This window comes from Microtus ochrogaster, unplaced genomic scaffold (assembly GCF_000317375.1).
Source record: "Microtus ochrogaster isolate Prairie Vole_2 unplaced genomic scaffold, MicOch1.0 UNK14, whole genome shotgun sequence".
NCBI lineage: Eukaryota > Metazoa > Chordata > Mammalia > Rodentia > Cricetidae > Microtus > Microtus ochrogaster.
Genome location: NW_004949112.1, coordinates 238,573 through 256,848, shown reverse-complemented (window position 1 = coordinate 256,848; position 18,276 = coordinate 238,573). Strand labels below are relative to the sequence as shown.

The following is an 18,276-nucleotide window of genomic DNA, read 5'->3' as shown; positions in this document are numbered from 1 at the left end:
TTGGGGGAAGATGGAAAAAGGAGAGGGAGCAGCCTAAGGGCAAAGGGGTGATGTCCATGAAGCTTTCAGTTTATATGGGCATACAGACAAGTTAGCAGTCCCATAGGCGGTAACAATAGTATCAAGCATACATGTTCACAGAGCCACAAGAGACCTGTGGATCTGGCAAGGAGGCACCTTATGTCTCAGAGGGTGTGTGGCTGTGAGGTTCCCCTGCAGCTGAGAACACAGCCTTGGTAGCTATTCTAACCTGTGGGCTTGATTTACATTAGCATCTAGCTGGTTGAATAAAGGAACTTCTTCTGGGGACCCTGCTTTTGATCCAGCAGGGTGAGAATTTTTCTCTCTGAAGCTAATTTTAGCAACTCAGGTCTTTTCCTGGCATAAACAGTTAATTTCCTGGGCTATGATCCTATGTTAGTTGAAACCAAGGTAAAGGCTAATACAGAATATTAGTAGGCTGCTAAGTCAGAGCAGACCAGTAGATTTCACCTTCCTGCGTCTGCTGTTAGAGCAGACATGTTACCTTCTGTATGAGGCTCCTTTCTTATTTTCAATTTTTATTTTTCCATTCAATTATTTACACTTCCTTCCCTCCTCCCAATCCCCTCCCACTCCCCCACACCCTCTCTTTCCTCTCCCACTCTGCTTGGGGGAGTGGGAGGGTGGAGATGGAGGAAGGGCAGATATTGGAGCAAGGAAGAAGATAAAATGGATTAAGGGATCCATTTTAGGGTTGGCAAGAGACTTGGCTCTAGAGGGGATCCCAGGTGTCCACGGGGATGTCCCCAGCTAGGTCCTTGGACAGCAGAGGAGAGGGTGTCTGAACTGTCCTTGCCCCACTATCACGCTGATGATTATCTCGAATATCACCATAGAATCTTCGTCCAGCGATGGATGGAGATAGAGACAGAGAACTCATCAGAGAGGCTCCTTTCTTATCAGCGACTACTGGCAATAAAGAAAGTGTGTGTGTGGGGGGGACTATTTTATGTAGATTTGACGGTGAGAACAAAGGCTTGACTTAATGAATTCTTTTCCACCAGGCTTTCATGGTGTGGGGGAGGTATCCAGTTACCCTACACTGCTGGGAGACTATAGAAGGGAGAAATGCCATGATTTCACAAGATATTACAGAATCGACAGTGACTTATCCAAAGGACAGATGACCCTGGAGCTCTGCACAACGGGTCCTCCGGGCAGAGAGTACGTGTACACTTCCCGTGGAGAGTCCAGTAGCTCTGTCAGCTGTGTATTTACTATACAACACTTGTGGGCTCACCACAGCTCATGATGCTCCCACCATGGGCCTCACAGAGAGGTGGTGACCAAGCTAGTAAGGCCCTGACACTGGGTAGGGGCTAAATTTTTAAAACTCATTGTCTTAGGTATTCAAGCAGGAGTGTCCCACCCTTCTTCAGTGGTGGTGAGAGAGATGATTCGTCCTGCCTATAGCTGAAGCCTGGAGAGGTTGGTGTGCCCATGGTCCCATAGCTGGCCAGACACCCACACTCCCACAGTACAGACTTCAAGTCCAGGCGGCTCTATTCAGGACCTGGAGTTAGGTCTCCTTGACTGAGATGTCCAATCTTGGGACACTGAACTATGAATTGTCATCTATAGGTGCACTGGGCCTCATTCACAGACATCTTTGGGTGTGTGTGGCCATCCAGCCACTATTAGACACTCTCTAGGGGGGATGACAGTTATGGGAGGAGGCAGAGCACTGGTCTCAGCCCATCTTTGGGTCAGTCCTCCAGGCTGGCACCAGAGGCCAGAGAAGGGTGTCCTGGGGATTCTGCTGCTTTGGGCGGTAGAGAGGGAGCAGGCAGCCCACCCAGGATCTCACATCACTGGCTAGCCTCGAATCTTTAGGGTATCTTGATGATGGTATCTTTAGGGGTCCTGAAAAAGAAAAGAAAATTGGTTAATTGTCAAGTCCCAAGAGAGGTAGCTGTATCATCTGTTGTCCAGTCTCTGTGTAATGGCAAAGTGCAGGGTTTGTCTCAGGTCCTGGGCTATAGCAGTCTGTTATGCTGGATCACCTCAGCTAGCTCTGTTAGGCTGGATCACCTCAGCTAGCATCCTCAAAACTGTCCTGAGCAGTCTGATGTCCAAAGCCGACCTGTAAGTGATGCTATCAGCTGAGTGGCAGCCTATGAGTCAGGTGGAATTGTTGCTGTCTTCTTCCTGGGACTTCAGAGATTACTGTAGGAAAATTTATTGCTCACTGTGGAAAACTTAAACATTATTCATACTAAAATGGAAAGTTTGAATTTCAATAGACATGTATTCAAAGAAAGGTACCATAGAGACAGAAATAGTTATGGGGTGAAGTAGGATTTTTGAAAGCAGAGTTTTGATTACCTTAGTCCCTAGATATTTATCTTCCTTCTGACCCACACCAGGTACTCTCCTGACATGAGACAGGAACTCTGAATTTTTCTTTTAACAACATGCTTGGCTTTAGAAAAGGATAGTCACTCTCCAACTCCAAAGCCAGCTCTGATTTTTAAGTGAGTCGGGACTACCATTAGATTGAGAAGTAAGGAGATATGCATGTTCAGTTAGTGAGATTTTTACCCTGCAGAGAATATTGGTATTATAAATTGGATTTTTCTTTGCTTGGTGATTCTTTCTGGATAGCTATCTTTTCCTCTTTAGGCGTCTAGATGTCCAAGGTCTTTTGACCTCTTGAAAATGGGTATTTTCTATTTTCCTGCAAAGACAGGAACAGAACCCTGAAAGCGTTCTCCTCTAAAAGAAACAAGAATCTGATTTACAAACAGCAATAATAACAACAACCAAAAAAAAATGAAATAACAACAACAACCAAAAAACCCAAATAAAGCACTTGGGAGACAGAGGCAGGTGGATCTCTGTGAGTTCGAGACTAGCCTGGTCTACAGAGCTAGTTCCAGGACAGGTTCCAAAGGCACAGAGAAACCCTGTCTTGGAAAAAAAAAAACAAACAAAAAAACAAAACAAAAAACCAAATAAACAAGAATCTGAACTTGTCCTTAACCAGGCTGAAAGGTTATTTTGGCTCATGGTTTGAGGGTTTACAGTGTATCATTGTAAAGGAAGCATGGTGGTAGAGCACCAGGTGGCTGGTAATGTTGTAGCAGCAGTGTGGAAACAGAGGGAGGGGCCAGGAAGCAAGGCTACACTCTGCTCTCCAGCAGCTCATTTTCTCCAGCTAGCCACCCCCCTTCTTGAAGGTTCCACAACTTCACAAAATAGGTGGGAACTGAAAGTTAAATCATATGAGCCTGTGAGAGCATTTTGACACTCAAGCCACAAGGTAGATTGTGCACGGGAGTTGTCATTCTTGGTTGGGTGACCCTAGAGAGATTGCCTCTTAGACCAAAACACTAGCAATGCTGTTTGTGGTGATTTATGCCTATAAACCCAGCCCTAGGGAAGCTGAAGCAGGAAGATCAGGATTTCATCGCCAGCCTTGACTACAAACCAAGTGTGTTGGTTTGAATGAGACCAGCCCCTATGGGCTCATAGCTGTGAGTGCTTGGTCACCAGGGAGTGACACTATTTGAAAGGAGAAGGTGTAGCCTGGTGGAGTAAGTACGTCACTGCTGGTGGGCTTTGAGGTTTCAAAAGCCCATATCAAGCCCAGAGTGCCTCTCTTCCTGCTGCCTATAGATGTGGGTGTGGAACTCTCAACTAAGTCTCCAGCACCAGGTCTGTCTTCCAGCCGCCATGCTTCCTGCCTTGGCAATAATGAACTAAACTTCTGAAACCGTAAGTAAGCCCCAGTTAAATGTTTTCCTTTATAAGATTTGCTCTGGTTATGATTCTCTTCACAGCAATAGAACACTGACTAAGACAGCGAGTTTGAGGCTATCCTGCCCTACATAAGACCCTGTCTCAAACAACTTTAACTAGCAAAAGCAAAATTTTAATTTGTATTAACATCCCTCATCTCGATAGGCCAAGAGAAAGCAAATGTTAGTCTTGATTGTTGTTAGGAGCGTCTTCGCCATGCCTCTGGTTTTATGGTATCGAGACCGGGGCAGGCCGCCTCTTGCTCCTGCATCAATCCTCCATTCATGTACGATTGAGGGTCCCCGGCCTCCACCAGTCTGTGCCTCCTCCTTGGGGCGAGGGAAGCTTGCCCGATCTATATGGATTACCTCATACAGTCTGCACACACCGTCACTGGCAGTTAGGTCCCCAGCCATCTCTCCATGAAGCAAGTAGCGAGGCACCATCTATCTAGACCTTTCTCTTCTCTCCTGACGCAGGGCAGAGTATGATGGGGAGAGCAGACACTGCTGCTCCCAGAGTTCCAGGCAGAATGTGTGTCTCTACCTCAGCTGTCTCATCTCAGTTCCTCTGCAGAACCACAGAAGCACTGCCTGTGTGCTTCCCCCTGCTCATGGCTTCACAGTCATCAGGAAAGGGGCAGGAGGAGGTGTCTTTCTCCATCGGTACCAATAGCCCTACATTGCTCTCTGTACTTCTGCCACATTCTACAGCATAGGGGTGACGGTTCAACGCAATCAGTGCGACAGGATGGGCAATCCCCAAAGAGGAGCTAGGCCTCTGGGCATACCTGTGCAGGGGCTTTTAGAATAGACTAATAGTAATGTGTAGGTGCATCTTAAGGGTGGGTCACACCATCTCATGGCTAGGATCCCGGACCAAATAGGAAAGAGAAAGAGCGCTAAGCATCGCATTCACTTCTTTCTGCTTCCTGATTGCAGAAACAACATGACAACCACTTCATGCTCTTGCTGCCACACCTCCCTGCCACAGTGCACTGGACCCTCAGACTCTCTTCCTTAGATTCTTTCTGTCACAGCAAAATATAACTAAATACAATACCATGGATACACACTGAATTTGCTTTTGTTTTTCACCAGGCCATTATTGTTTGGGATGAGTGAAAAGATTCATTTCCTGAATTGCCACCTATCCCACCGTTGGCATTATCATCACGAGGAAGTGCTGTGCCATGGTCACTAGTCACCCAGTTAGCCACATCAGCACCAGAAGAGACGCCTACCCTGCCTGCCAGCGGGTAAGGATCGAACCCCTAAATTCAGGTCAGTTTTCTGCAAGAGGATGGTTATGAATACTCAAAGTGGGGTACTCTTGCTTATAGAGCACACTTCCAGTCTTCCTGCAAGAGAACTGGCAGGGCCCCCCAGAGTGAACAAGCCTAGAGGCCACCCCTCACTATATGGACACAAGCAAGCCTTTCTCATCCTTAAAGAATGCCACATACTGAGTGCTCCTCCATGTCTGTGTCTGGGAGACGTCTCCTTCTCAGTGTGTAACCCCCTTCATTCTCCATGCTTGCCCACTGCAGCCAACGCTCTGCTCTTTGCTTGTATTTTCACTGGCCCTGTACTGATGAGCATGTGAGGTGATTCCACACTGCTGAGTTGATTCAGAGCAATCTCATCACACAAAGCAATCTCATCACGCCTCCGTGGGCAGCTGACACCATGCTTTTCAAAGGAACTCCCAAAGCAGGTGTCAGGCAGTGGGCTGTGTGGTCTCACTTTAGGGCTAGGCGGTGGGAGTAGGTGTCCAGGGCAGCTGTACGGTGTATGGCCCTGAGGTAAGCAGTCTCTAAGACCTCAGACTAAACGCTCTTCAGCCTATCTGCAGCTCTCTTTACTAGAACTTTATGAACCACACCTTTGGTTTATTTTCACAGCCCAGGAGAGGCAAGTGTAGGGCTGTGGTAGACACTGAATGACCACAGAGAACCTGCCTCCCCCACATGCAAAGCTCCGTTGTAGCGGTGATTAATCCCAACCCATGCAGATTTTTTTTTACATTAAGAAATGAGGAATTTAAGGCTCAGAAAGGTGACTGGTCCCAAACCGCCCAAGAAGTTGTGAAGGAGTCAGAACGAGGAATCCTGTATGGTCGTATGCTGCATCATGGTGGGGACATGCCCTGAAAAATGCCACTGGTGATGCCACCACTGAGTCCACAGCAGAGCCTACGGCGGATGATATGAACTGAGATGTCAACTGGAGCAGAAGGCAGTTTAGTTTAGTAAGGTGCCCAGTTATGGATGCAGTCCCCAGCTGCCTAAAATGTTATGCTTCAATGACTAACCTACCAAAAGAGACAATATAGCTGAGCATGTAACTGCACAAACAAAGTATACTGCAGAAAATGGGGAGAAAACTGAAAGAAAAATCCAGGGCAGGAAGGTTATTGTGAACGAGGCTAATCTGGATCACACAGGGTTATGCAGCAAGATCCCATCAACGATAAAGAAGAAGAGAAAGAGGAAGAAGAAGGAGGAGAAGGAGGAGGAGGAGGAGAAGAGGAAGAGGAAGAGGAAGAGGAAGAGGAAGAGGAAGAAGAAGAAGAAGAAGAAGAAGAAGAAGAAGAAGAAGAAGAAGAGAATTACAGAGCCCACACAATGGCGTGGATACATACAGACACTTAAAGAATCACATCCATAGGTGAGAGCAATAAGGATAAACACATGGACCTCACTTTCTCTCTTAGTGATGCACTAACATTCTTCACTCTTATACAGACCCGGGCCCTGCCCATGAATTAGTGTTGCCCACAGCAGGCTGGGTCTTCCTACATTAATTAATAAGACAGTTCCCCACAGATATGCCCACAGGCCAGACTTATCTAGGCAATTCCTCCACTGAGGATCTTAATTGATTCTAGGTTGTAGCAAACTGACAATGAAAAACTATCAGACACTGGAGAGATGCATCTGTGGTTAAGAAGACTCCCACGGGGTTTTCGGAGCCCCTGAGTTCTGTTCCCAACAGCACCCATGCCAGACAGCTCACAACCACCAGTGATTCCAGTTTTAGGGCCTCCGAGCTCTATTCTGAATTCTGCTGGCACAAGCATATGGACCTGTTTTTCTTTGTCTGTCTCTATATCTCTGTCTCCCTATTTTGCTCATAAGTAAAAACAACTAAAGGAGATCATAAAGAACAAATTGGAAAGGATGAAGTCAAAGTACTGCTATTTGCAGATGATATGCTAGTATACATAAGTGATCCCCAAAATTCTACCAGGGCACTCCTACAGCTGAATAACACCTTCAATTAAGTGGCTGGATATAATATTAACTCAAAAAGATCAGTAGTCCTCCTATATACAATCTATAAATGGGCTGAGAATGAAATCATGGAAACAACACCCTTTACAATAACCACAAATGATATAAAATATTTTGGGGGTAACTCTAACCAAGCAAGTGAAAGGCCTGTATGACAAGAACATCAAGGTTTTGAAAAAGAAATTGGAGAAGATATCAGAAGATAGAACGATCTCCTATGCTCATTGATCAACATAGGAAAAATGGCAATCTTACCAAAAGCAATCTACAGATTCGAGATAATGCCTATCAAAATCCCAACACAATTCTTTACAGATTTTGAAAGGATGATACTCAACTTCATGTGGAAAAAAAAAACCTAGGATAGTTAAAACAATCCTATACAATAAAAGAACTTCCTGAGGTATCACCATCCCTGATTTCAAGCTGTTCTACAGAGCAATAGTAATATAAATCAACGCTATTGGCATAAAAACAGACAGATTGGTTAATGGAATCAAATCAAAGACCCAGAGGCATCTTCAACAAGCGGTGCTGACCTATCTAACTGGATGTCAGCATGGAGAAGAACGCACATAGATCCACATCTATCACCCTGCACAAGACTCAAGTTTAAAGTGATCAGAGACCTCAATGTAAACCCATATGCACTGAACCTGATAAAAAAGAAAGTGGGGAATAGCCTTAATCACATTGACACAGGAGAACACTTCCTCAATATAACACCAGTAACAGAGACAGTGAGAACAACAATTAATAAATGGGACCTCATGAAACTGAAAAGCTTCTGTAAGGCAAAGGACACCATCATTAGGACCAAATGTCAGCCCACAGAGTAGGAAGAGATCTTCACCAACCCCACATCAGACAAAGGGCAGATATCCAAAATATCTAATGAACTTAATAAACCAGACATCAACAAACCAAATAATCCAATTAAAAAAATGGGTTACACATCTAAACAGAGAATTCTCAACAGAACAATATCAAATGGCCTAGAAGCACTTAAAGAAATGTTCATTATCTTTAGCCATCAGAGAAATGCAAATCAAAACGACTCCGAGATTCCATTTTACATCTGTTAGAATGGCCAAGATCTAAAACACAAGTGACAGCTGGCGAGCATGAGGAACAAGGGGAACACTCCTGCATTGCTGGTGGGACTACAAACTTATACAGCCACTTTGGAAATCAATATGGTTGCTTCTCAGAAAATTGGGAATTGATTTACCTCAAGACCCAGCTATACCACTCCTAGGGATATACCCAAAGGATGCTCAATTATACCACAAGGACACTTGCTCAACTTTGTTCATAGCAGCATTTTCATAATAACCAGAACTTGGATACAAATGAGATGTCTCTCAGCTGAAGAATGGATAAAGAAAACGCGGTACATTTACACAGTGGAGTATTACTTAGATATTAAAAACAATGACATCATGAAATTTGCAGGCAAATGGATGGAACTAGGGTAGATCATTCTAAGTGAGGTAACCCAGACCCAGAAAAACAAATATGGTACGTATAATAAGTGGATATTAACCGTAAAGTAAATGGTGACCATGCTACAATTACAGACCCAGAGAAGTTAAGTACCAAGGAGGGCCCAAGGAGTGGATACACTAATCTCATTGTGAAGGGAAATAGAATAGACATTGCTACTGGATGGAGGATTCTGAGTGCGGATGAGAACCGGAGGGATCATGTGGGGGAAAGTGAGGGAGAGAGTACTAGGAGAGACAACTGGAATGGGGGGACATCTCTGGGAGAAGCTAGAAACCCAGTGTAATGGAAACTTCCAGGAATCTATGAGGGTGACCCTAGCTAAGACTCCTTGCAAAGAAGATACAGAGCCTGAACTGGCCATCTCCAGTAATCAGGAAAAACTCCAGCGGACAGCAACCCAGCCTCAAACTCCTTGACCTACAATTTGTCCTGCTTACAAGATGTGCTGGAGTAAAGGTGGTGCAGAAATTGTGACCAATTGATGACTTGTCCGGCTGGAGACAAACTCCATTAGAAGCAGCCCATCCCTGATACTGCGTGGAGGGCCAGGACCCAGAGGCTGGACAGCTCAGAGATCCAGAATAGAACCAAACATGACTGGCAAAAAAAAAGAAAAGTCAATGAGATGATTCCTAATGATATTCTGCTATACTCATAGTTCGTTGCCTAGCCAGTAGTGATCAGAGAGGATTCACCCAGGTACTGATTGGAGCAAATGCAGGTATCTACAGCCAAACATTAGGTGGAGCTCAGGGAATCCTATAGAAGACGGGGAGGAAGAATTGTAGGAGTCAGAGGGGTCAAAGACACAAGAAAAACCACAGAATCAACTAAATTGGGCTCATTGGGGGTCACAAAGACTGAGCAGACAATTGGGGAGTCTGCATGACTGATCTAGGCCTTATGTTACAGTTGTATAGCTTGCTCTTCTGTATCTGACTCTGTTGCCTGCTTTGGGACCCTTTCCTCCCATTGTCCAGCCTTAATAGGAGAGGAGGTGTCTAGTCTTGCTGCAACTTGATATGCCATGGCTGGTTGATAACTGCCTGTGGCCTGCCCTTTTCTGAAGAGAAACTGAGGAGGAGTACATGGGGGTGGAGAAAAGGAACTTGGGAGAGACTGGGAGGAGGGCAGGGACTGTGGTGGGGTGTAAAAAAAAACAAAACATTTAAAATAGATATATTTCATAGGATTATAAAGATAAAAGAGATGAAAGTAGTTCTGTTTAATGTAGGTGTTTAGTAATTTGGGTGTGTATTATACATGTAAAATTGCCACTGTTTCAATGGGTTATTTTTTTTCCAGGGTATCTGTTAGATACTCAAATTCATGGATGCTTAAATCTCATCAATAAAATAGCATTGTATTTGAATGAAAGTTGTGTGTGTGTATATATATATAGTGAATATATATTGTGAATATGTGTTTGTATGTATATGTGCATGTTTGTATGTATGTATATTATCACAGGGGCAGATGAACTGGATTTAGGCTAGCTTTTCACTGGCTATCAAGGAGACCTTGGGTCAGTCATGTAACCAACCACCTTGCTTTCTTTATGGGAAAGATCAGTACTGGCCCTGAGGTTCCTCTGTAACCTCATGCCAGAGTCACTTGGAAAATTCCCAAGCACTCGCCTAAGTTAAAGTTTTTCACAGTTTCTCTGGACCCAATCTGGTGCGGGCTTGTACTACTCTGTTCCCATGGGGATCCCTCCGATCTTCGTACTTCCATCTGGGCCGTGCTGGTAGGATTTACTTTCGGGAATCCCAAATCCACGCACTCCGGGCTCATCCGGATCATCTTGGTTATGACTCCCACTGAGACACCACAGTGTCTGCGCACCCAAGCACGTGCGCATTGGGTGAGACCCCACCCTCACACCACCAGAGCAGCTGGCGGGGCGGGATGGGGCGGGGCGGGGCCCAGCGGCAGGTGGGGGCGGGGCGGGACGGGGCGGAGCGGGCCATGCAGGAGGCCTGGGAGCTGCGAAGAACAGAGGCGCGGGAGGTGCGTGGAGCCCGGACCGAGCCCGTGCGCGCGCCGCCATGCCCTTGGCCTTCTGCGGCACCGAGAACCACTCGGCCGCCTACCGGGTGGACCAGGGAGTCCTCAACAACGGCTGCTTCGTGGACGCGCTCAATGTGGTCCCGCACGTCTTCCTGCTCTTCATCACCTTTCCCATCCTCTTCATCGGTGAGCGCGCCGCAGCGGAGGAGGGCGGGAGGGCGCGCGGCCCGGGGTTGAAGCTCGGCCCCGGCGGTCTGGCACCCGCTCGCCAGTCTCCCTAGGTTCTCTCCTCTGCGTCTCCGCTCTTGTACCCTTCCCCCATCCTTGAACCCGCGCCGAACACAACGGGCACTCACAACTCAAGGGGTCCCCAAGTTTTGTCACTGCAGCGCCTGACCAGGGATGAGGCCCCGCACGAGCCGTGCGGGGGGGGGGGGCGTCGGCCACACCCTGAATAATGCAGCGGCGGGAGCCGGGTCACCCCTTTCCCAGGCTCGCACTGTCACCGCCGAAGCGGGACTCTGACGGGAGCGCAGGCTACGGCAGGGGAGGTTGGTGGTGAAGGCCCGCGAGCCCCGCTCTCTCCCGGCGTGAATGGACCGTGTGCCCAAGCTTCTCCTGGGCCCGGGATCTAGTGCACGCTGGTCGATGAGATAGACTTGAGGTGCCGGTACCCCAGTACCCCACAGAGCGCGAATCTTTGGAGTGCAACTTACCCAGGACCATAGATCAGCTTGGATGGGATTTAGCAACCCAGAGCACTTGCCAGAAAGTGGTCTACAAACTTGGGCGCCCCAGTCAGGACAATCCTCTTCACTCTAGTCCCCTCCTCTCCCAAGACCTTGATTCCTCCCAGGCCAATCAGCTCTCTTCACAGAGGGTGTTGACGTGATTCCTCAAATGTTCATTTACTTTAATTAAGAGAAACAACAACTCTTAAAAATCCTTTGGGGAAGAAGGGCGAGGTGGTCATCAGACTAATTAGTAAGAAGTTGCTGAACTGGGCTACCCTGACAATCCCAGTTCTTGGGAGGTGGAGGCAGGAGGATTGAGAATTTAAAGTCATCCTCAGCTACAGAGGAAGTTCAAGGTTAGTGTGGGCAACATTAGACCAGTCTCAAAAATAAAAAGCTGCTGCAGAAGGAATTTGCTAGTTACTGATAAAGATAAATGCTTGCTAGAAATAGAATACATGCCTACATGTGTATCAGAAAGGAAGCAGAATGGATGACCTGTCTCACAAGGGTTCTGTGGGCTACTGTTTCGGACCATGCTGCGGTCCAGGCTTAGACATTTAGTTCATCTGCAGAAGTAGGATTTGAATATACTCTCCCTATCCCCACGGTGGTCCTCCTACCTCTGCATCTCTCCCCGCAGGATGGGGCAGCCAGAGCTCCAAGGTGCACATCCACCACAGCACCTGGCTCCACTTCCCAGGGCACAATCTACGTTGGATCCTGACCTTCATTCTGCTCTTTGTCCTTGTGTGTGAGATCGCTGAGGGTATCCTGTCCGACGGGTAAGTGAGTGACTGAGGAGGGAGTGGATCTGCTCCAGGGAACTTCTGGGAAAGCCCAGGGAGACCCTCTCTGTGCCTGATCACATGCCTTACACAAATCGGTACCGTGGCTATTAGAGCCCATAACCCTTCGTCTGACGTGACCTGTGCCAAGCCCTAGACAGACACGAAACGCAGTCAGGAGGATAAAGGGAAGGCAGATTTCTGTACCGGCCCCTTTAAAACCATTCTAGAGCTTGTCCGAGTGCCCCCAGCTGCTGTGGATAACGTCTGGTCTCTTCCTCAAGTGGCTGAAGTGGGTGAGAAGACAGTTCAGCATGTCACTTGTTCTCACTGAAGCCGTTTCCTTGGTCCTCATTTGTTTTTGAGATTCAGTCCCTGGATCTCCGGGCACTCATGTTTGTCACCATACAGTCCCACCGACCTTTGACCCCATTCTTCTCCTAACTTATCCTGCAGATCAGAACATGTGTTCAGGTCTCAGTTTGCAAAGCTGTCAGGAAGACTCCATGGGTGTCTGGTGACATCTTCAGTGTTGGTCCTCTTTGTATTCACAGTGCAAGGCACCCCAAAGCTCTGCTCACATTTATTGTATCCCAGAAAGCTCCATAAAATGATACCACAAGGACAAGGTCTGGGAGGAGAGGAGAAGGCAGTGTTAGACGGGTTCCATGGTGGAGGGGGCTTTGGAACTGAGCGCAGAGCAGAGACAAGTGTTCTGATGGGCAGAGGAAGGCGTTAAGGAGCGGAGAGACTATGACCCAGGAGGAAGAGGGACAAAGCGCAGGTGCACCGGGCCTGCGCACAATCTTGATTTGAGACCCAGAGGACAGCTTGATGTGTGGAGATGGCCTTGGGCTCCAGGCTAGCTGTTGGGGGCAGGAGGGGTGGAGAAGGCTGAAGCAGTTGCCATGTTGAAGGGAGCCATGGGGCTGAGGTTGAAAATCAGATCTAGGGCTCAAGAGAAAGCGTTTGGATGGCAGACTGCCTGGCTGAGTTGGACTTGACTCTTAGTTTTGAGCCCAATAGAGATGCCCTCAGCACAGCACTCCTGAGTGAGAAGCCAAAGACCTTGTTGGTGAAGCCAGAGGCAGGCCAGGTCAGATAGGTGATGGTTGACTGCAGCGGGAGATACAGTGTGTGCTCAGAAAGCCACACGGGGGGATGTGGAGCAGCCATCTTTAAGACAGAATGGAGGAGTCAGGGAGCCTCAGAGACTGTTTCAGGTGATGTCACAGATGTGGGTGGACATTGGGCAGGAGCATTGAGGTCCAGCTCATCTGAGCTGTAATTAGTCCTGTCACCTCCTGCTCCCTAGTATCTAGGCATCCAGGTGTTGGCACTAATGTCTCCTCGAGGCATTGGGTCCTGCTGCTGACCAAAGCCTTCCAGGCCAACAAGAATATCAGAAAGTGTGCTTATGCTTAGTAGCCAGGGACCAGTCAGTACCCCCCCCCCCCGCCTCAGGACCCTTCCAAACTGTCTATCAGTACCTAGGAAAGGTACTTGTGAGCCCTTGGGCCAGGAATACCCCTAGGTTATAATTGACTGACAGGAAAATACCCCACTGAAGATAGGGGGGCCCAGACCCTGCTCAGTGCCAGCTGTGGAAATTGATGTCACTCCACTTTCCCGTACCTGGCGGTTTCTACCTGTGAAACGAGAACTGGAGCCCTCACTTGCCTCTCTGAGGAACAGAGTCCTGAGTCCAGCCTTAGAGCCTGGAGCAGAGGATGCATTCCCAGGACACGGGCACTGGAAGGAGGTAGTCCAGACACCTGCATGCCAGGCCCACTGAGTGTGTCTCCTCCAAGGCACAGTGCGTCTCCAGCAGGACTCTGGGCTCCTGGTCTTTGGGGAGGTCATCCCTGAGTCAGCAAGTGTGAGGAAGGAACACGAGGAGCCAGATGGGTGAGGTGATAGACCTGCCCTGTGCTTCCCCATTTCCACGCTGAACTCAGGCGTGTTTAGTGACTGACTGAGGTGTCTTGAATCTGTAGTGATGCCGCCTCCTCAGGAGCTTGAGCCTGTGAGTTCATTCAGAGCAGCCAAAGCTTGCAGGGTGATGAGGGGGCGGGAAAGAGGCGAGTGCTTTCCCAAATCGCCCTACATGCGACAGACATAAAGAAAGCTTGTACCTAATTTCTTTGCTTTTTAATTCTGAATCACTCAGAAAAGCATTTAAGACTGATTATAACTGATACAGTGGCATAATTGTTCCAATTGCAGTTATAATATTAAATTCATTCCAACATTATTTCTAGCACAGAGGCAAGAGTTCTGAAGCCCCCTCTCCCAGGCAGTGATTGTCCTCTGCATTTTCTCCTTTGCGTCTCCTCCCTTAGCAAGACGTTTTACTAGGAATATCAGGCTGAAAGGACATCAGTTAGCAGTCCCAGTTAACAAGAAATGGGAAAACTACCTTGTCTGCAGGGACTCAGCCTTTCCTCACTGCTCTGTGGGTCAGCCACCCCTTCCTCACTGTTGCAAGTCTCCCGTAAGAAGGAAGGAGCAAGCTTGGAAGCCGTGTTCCAGCCGTGCCTCTTCCTTACAGGGAGGTCATGCTCTACAGACTTGACTTTAGCACTTCAGTGGCCAGAACCGCACGGCCGCCCTCAGACTAACCCCTGGAAAAGGGTGTAAAATTAGTAGTCCACTTCAGCTGATCGTCATATAGCTCTTAGGGGCTGGGTAATTTGTGATTCTTTGTCGAACAACAAGGGGAGGATGCTGTTTGCAAACAGCCCGTGTTGGTTCCATGCCTGCACTTGGACCTCCCCAGAGGCCCCAGACGTCTGGCATGGTGCTCTATTCCTTATGGCACGAGACCTCTGCTGAGCAAATATTTGTCCCTTCAGAGCAGCCTGGTTCCACACCCTCTGGGGTGCTTCCCCTAGTTGCCTGCCCCCTTCTTTGCCCTCCCTCGGCCTTAAGGCCGTCCATCTGGAGTAGCCCTTCCGTGGGTTGTTGAGCTCTGGTCTTTGTTTGTGTTTACCTTCTTCAGGGTAAGGGCGCTTGGCCTGCTGGATTCAGCAAAAAGATAAGAAAGGACATTTCTGAGGCAGGAAGCTGAAATGGACCCTTTGGGAAAGCAGAGGGTTTCCAGCACTACTGGTGTAGAAAGAACAGGCTGGGCAGTGCTAGAGAGGTTGCTGGAGGCCCTGTCGCCTGGGCCTTTAGCGCTGGACTGGACTGGGTCTGTGGTTTGTTGTCTGTAGGAAGACCATGGTCAGGAGAGCTAAGGCAACCCTCCGCACTTCTTGGCTGAAGCTGAGGTCTGGGAGGACAATGTGGATTGTCACCATGCCTGCCTCCTGCCAGCACTGAGGCCTTTGTGGTCAAAGCAGGAGGGTACTATCTAGTAGTCTCTGCCCTCCAGCCCAGAGAAAGAGGGCAAAGGTGCGGTCTTGGACATATGACTTAGCCAATCTGTGCCTCAGTTCCCTTGGTTATAGAATAGGGTGACTGGGTGTCTACATCATGGGAGCTTCATTAAACAATTTACTACTCATTGGGTACTTAGAATCATGTTTGGCATGGGGCATATACTGAGAAACGTGGCCCGCCATCAGCACCATCAGTACAGTGCCTGCAGACACCATCAGTGCTTACCTGTGCCACTCACGTTAAATGGGCTGTTACTGATTAAACTGGGATGCACAGAGTGTTTGGAATACAGGCCGGGGTACAAAACTACCAGCATATGGTCATCCAGGCCATGGTTATCCGAGGCCCTACTGTGTGCTGAGCAGGAAGCATAAGCCCTGTGCTGCTCTCCTGGGTGCTGGCCTCATCCACATCCTCTCTGATTTTCTCTTTCTTCTCCCATCCCAGGGTGACAGAATCCCGCCACCTCCACTTGTACATGCCCGCTGGGATGGCATTCATGGCTGCTATCACATCTGTGGTCTACTATCATAACATCGAGACCTCCAACTTCCCCAAGCTTTTGATTGGTAAGGATGGGGAAGGCCTTTCCTCCAGCATTCACTGCGCACTTACTCCAGGCAGCAACCCAGGCTGGGAGTCGGAAGGAAAGAGGTCTCTGCCTCCACAGAGCAGAGGTCTGGAGGAGGAGGCAGAGGGGCAAAGATAGTGAATCAGCCAAGGAACGGGTGCTGAGAATGCGATGGAGACAAGCAAGTTTGTGCAGGAGGAGGGTGGTGGGTGTGGTTGTCTGTGCAGGGTGGTCAGGGAAGCTCCAAGCGGAGTCAGCCTGCAGAGGTCTTCTGATCTGAACAGTGAGGGCAACGTGGCCAAGCCCAGTGAGCAGGGCCCCCTGTGGAAATCTGGAGCTTATCCCAGGGGTAAGGTCACTGAGCTGGCCCCAGGGTAGGCTGTAGGGGCAAGCTGTGGATCTGGGTTTCGGGCTTGTGGGATTAGAGATGTCACTGGACCATCAATTCCAGGTCAAGTGTGTGGTTAAGTAAATGAGCCGTGTGTTTGGGGGAGGGAGGGAGGTGTGTTCAGCAGATGTGGGTTTATGGATGGCACCTAATGCCTGAGCCTGGATGAGCTCTCATGGGGAGCAGGGAAAGGCCTGAGGCTGCCTGACTCTTAGACACTCGGGAAGGAGTAAAGGCTTGCAGCTTCTGACATGGACGACTGACCGGGGTTCCAGGCAGAAACAGCAGCCATGCCGCCTGCCCTTCTTGGAGTGTGCAGCCTGGGCTGGGCTCTGTGCCCATAGCTCCCATGGTCTGTCTTACTGATGTCCACAGTAGCTCTTTTGGAGCTGTAGCTTCCCAATGTTGCATACAGACATGAAACACAAAGGTTTAAAACAACACCAGCAAATACTCACTGAGCGTTTTCTTCATGTCAGACTCTGTACTATGCATCTTAAGCCTTGTTGCAGCCCTATCAGGTTGGTCCCACTGTGGTTTTTCTTCCACAGAGCAGAAGCCTGCGCTCAGGGGTTCAGTGACTTGGTCTAGGCTACCCAGATACTCAGGTTGCCTCATGAAAATCAAGCAACTGAGCAGGCTTCTATCTGCTTCTGAGGGTCCTCAGAACTGTAAGTGTAGATCTGCTACTGTGTAGCCTACAGTCTATGGCCAGGCTGTGCCTCTGGTGGTCCGTCAGCAAGTCACGAATGTTCATAGTCACAGCGTGTAATAGACACTAGAATCTGAGCTCTCTGTGCTCTGTCAGTGACATGGCTGTCTTGTCTTGATGCATGCCACATTTTCTAACATCTATGCACAGGCCTGCCTTCCCATATTAGGTGTGATGCTCCATCGGGATCCTCCAGCTGTGGCCCTGCCCCCAGGACCCCATGTGAATGAATGAGTATGCCTGGATTAGCACCCAGAAGGCAGATGTTAGCTCCCTGCTTCAGAGAGCAGTCCCCAAGAGAACCCTCCCCTTATAATGGATCACCAGAGTCAGGTTAAGCAGAATCTTGCAAACACTGTCGGCACCTGAAAGCCAGCCTCCTCACTTTCCAGCAAGTGCCTGGTTCTGTCTTGGGAGCCCAAATCATCACTATGGGTGGGTCCGTGCTTCCCAAAAAACCGATGACTTCTCCTATTTCCCAGGTTCCCCTGGTCGGCGTTTTGCCTCCAGGAGAAGCTCTACAGTTCCAGAAATTCTAGATCAGGTGAAAGGGGGTGCTGAGCTGTGGGGATAGAGGACAGTTCATGGAAAAACCATCCCCCTTCGAAGGCCCACATCTGGTCACAGGTCTGGAGTCCCACAAGAGGGTAAATCATGAGACGGCTTAAACTATCCCATACAATGTAATTCTGGGGCCCCAAGAAAGACAAGAACAGAGAACTGGAACTCACAGCAAAGGGAGAAGGGCTCCAGGCAGAGCTGAGGATGTGTGCAAAGACCCCAAGGAGCCGAGAACACAAAGGGATCTGAGAAAGAGTGGCTGGAGTCGGGAAGTCAGGGAGGAGACCATCGGCAGGCTGCAGGCCTCATAGAGGTCCTGGTCCTCTCTCGGGAGCAATGAGCAGTTGTTTGCCTTTGGTCTTGGTTGTTGTTGCTATTGTGGTTGTTGTATTCTTGTTTGTTCATCTTATTTTTGTGACAAGGTCTTCCTGTGCAGCCCTGACTGACTTGGGCAAGGTTCTCTCGCCTCTTTTTGGGTTTTGTGTGGTGTGTGTATGTGTGTGTGTGTGCTCATATGTATGTAACATAGTGTTGACCATGT

General features: G+C 48.7%; 1 protein-coding gene across 5 annotated transcripts in view; it reads left to right on the top strand.

Annotated features, from left to right (window-relative positions):
* The first annotated feature begins 10,531 nt into the window (after positions 1-10,531).
* Positions 10,532-18,276, top strand: part of Abcc8 (ATP binding cassette subfamily C member 8) — a 70,313-nt gene continuing 62,568 nt past the window's right edge. For 4 of the 5 annotated variants that reach the window (XM_013353678.2, XM_005366746.3, XM_026789081.1 and 1 more), the window contains exons 1-3: positions 10,636-10,783; positions 11,975-12,116; positions 15,951-16,072. In XM_013353678.2, the coding sequence (XP_013209132.1) occupies positions 10,636-10,783; positions 11,975-12,116; positions 15,951-16,072 (412 nt within the window). Of the gene's footprint in view, positions 10,784-11,974; positions 12,117-15,950; positions 16,073-18,276 lie in introns of all 5 variants that reach the window. The other variant, XM_026789080.1, reaches the window with a different exon arrangement.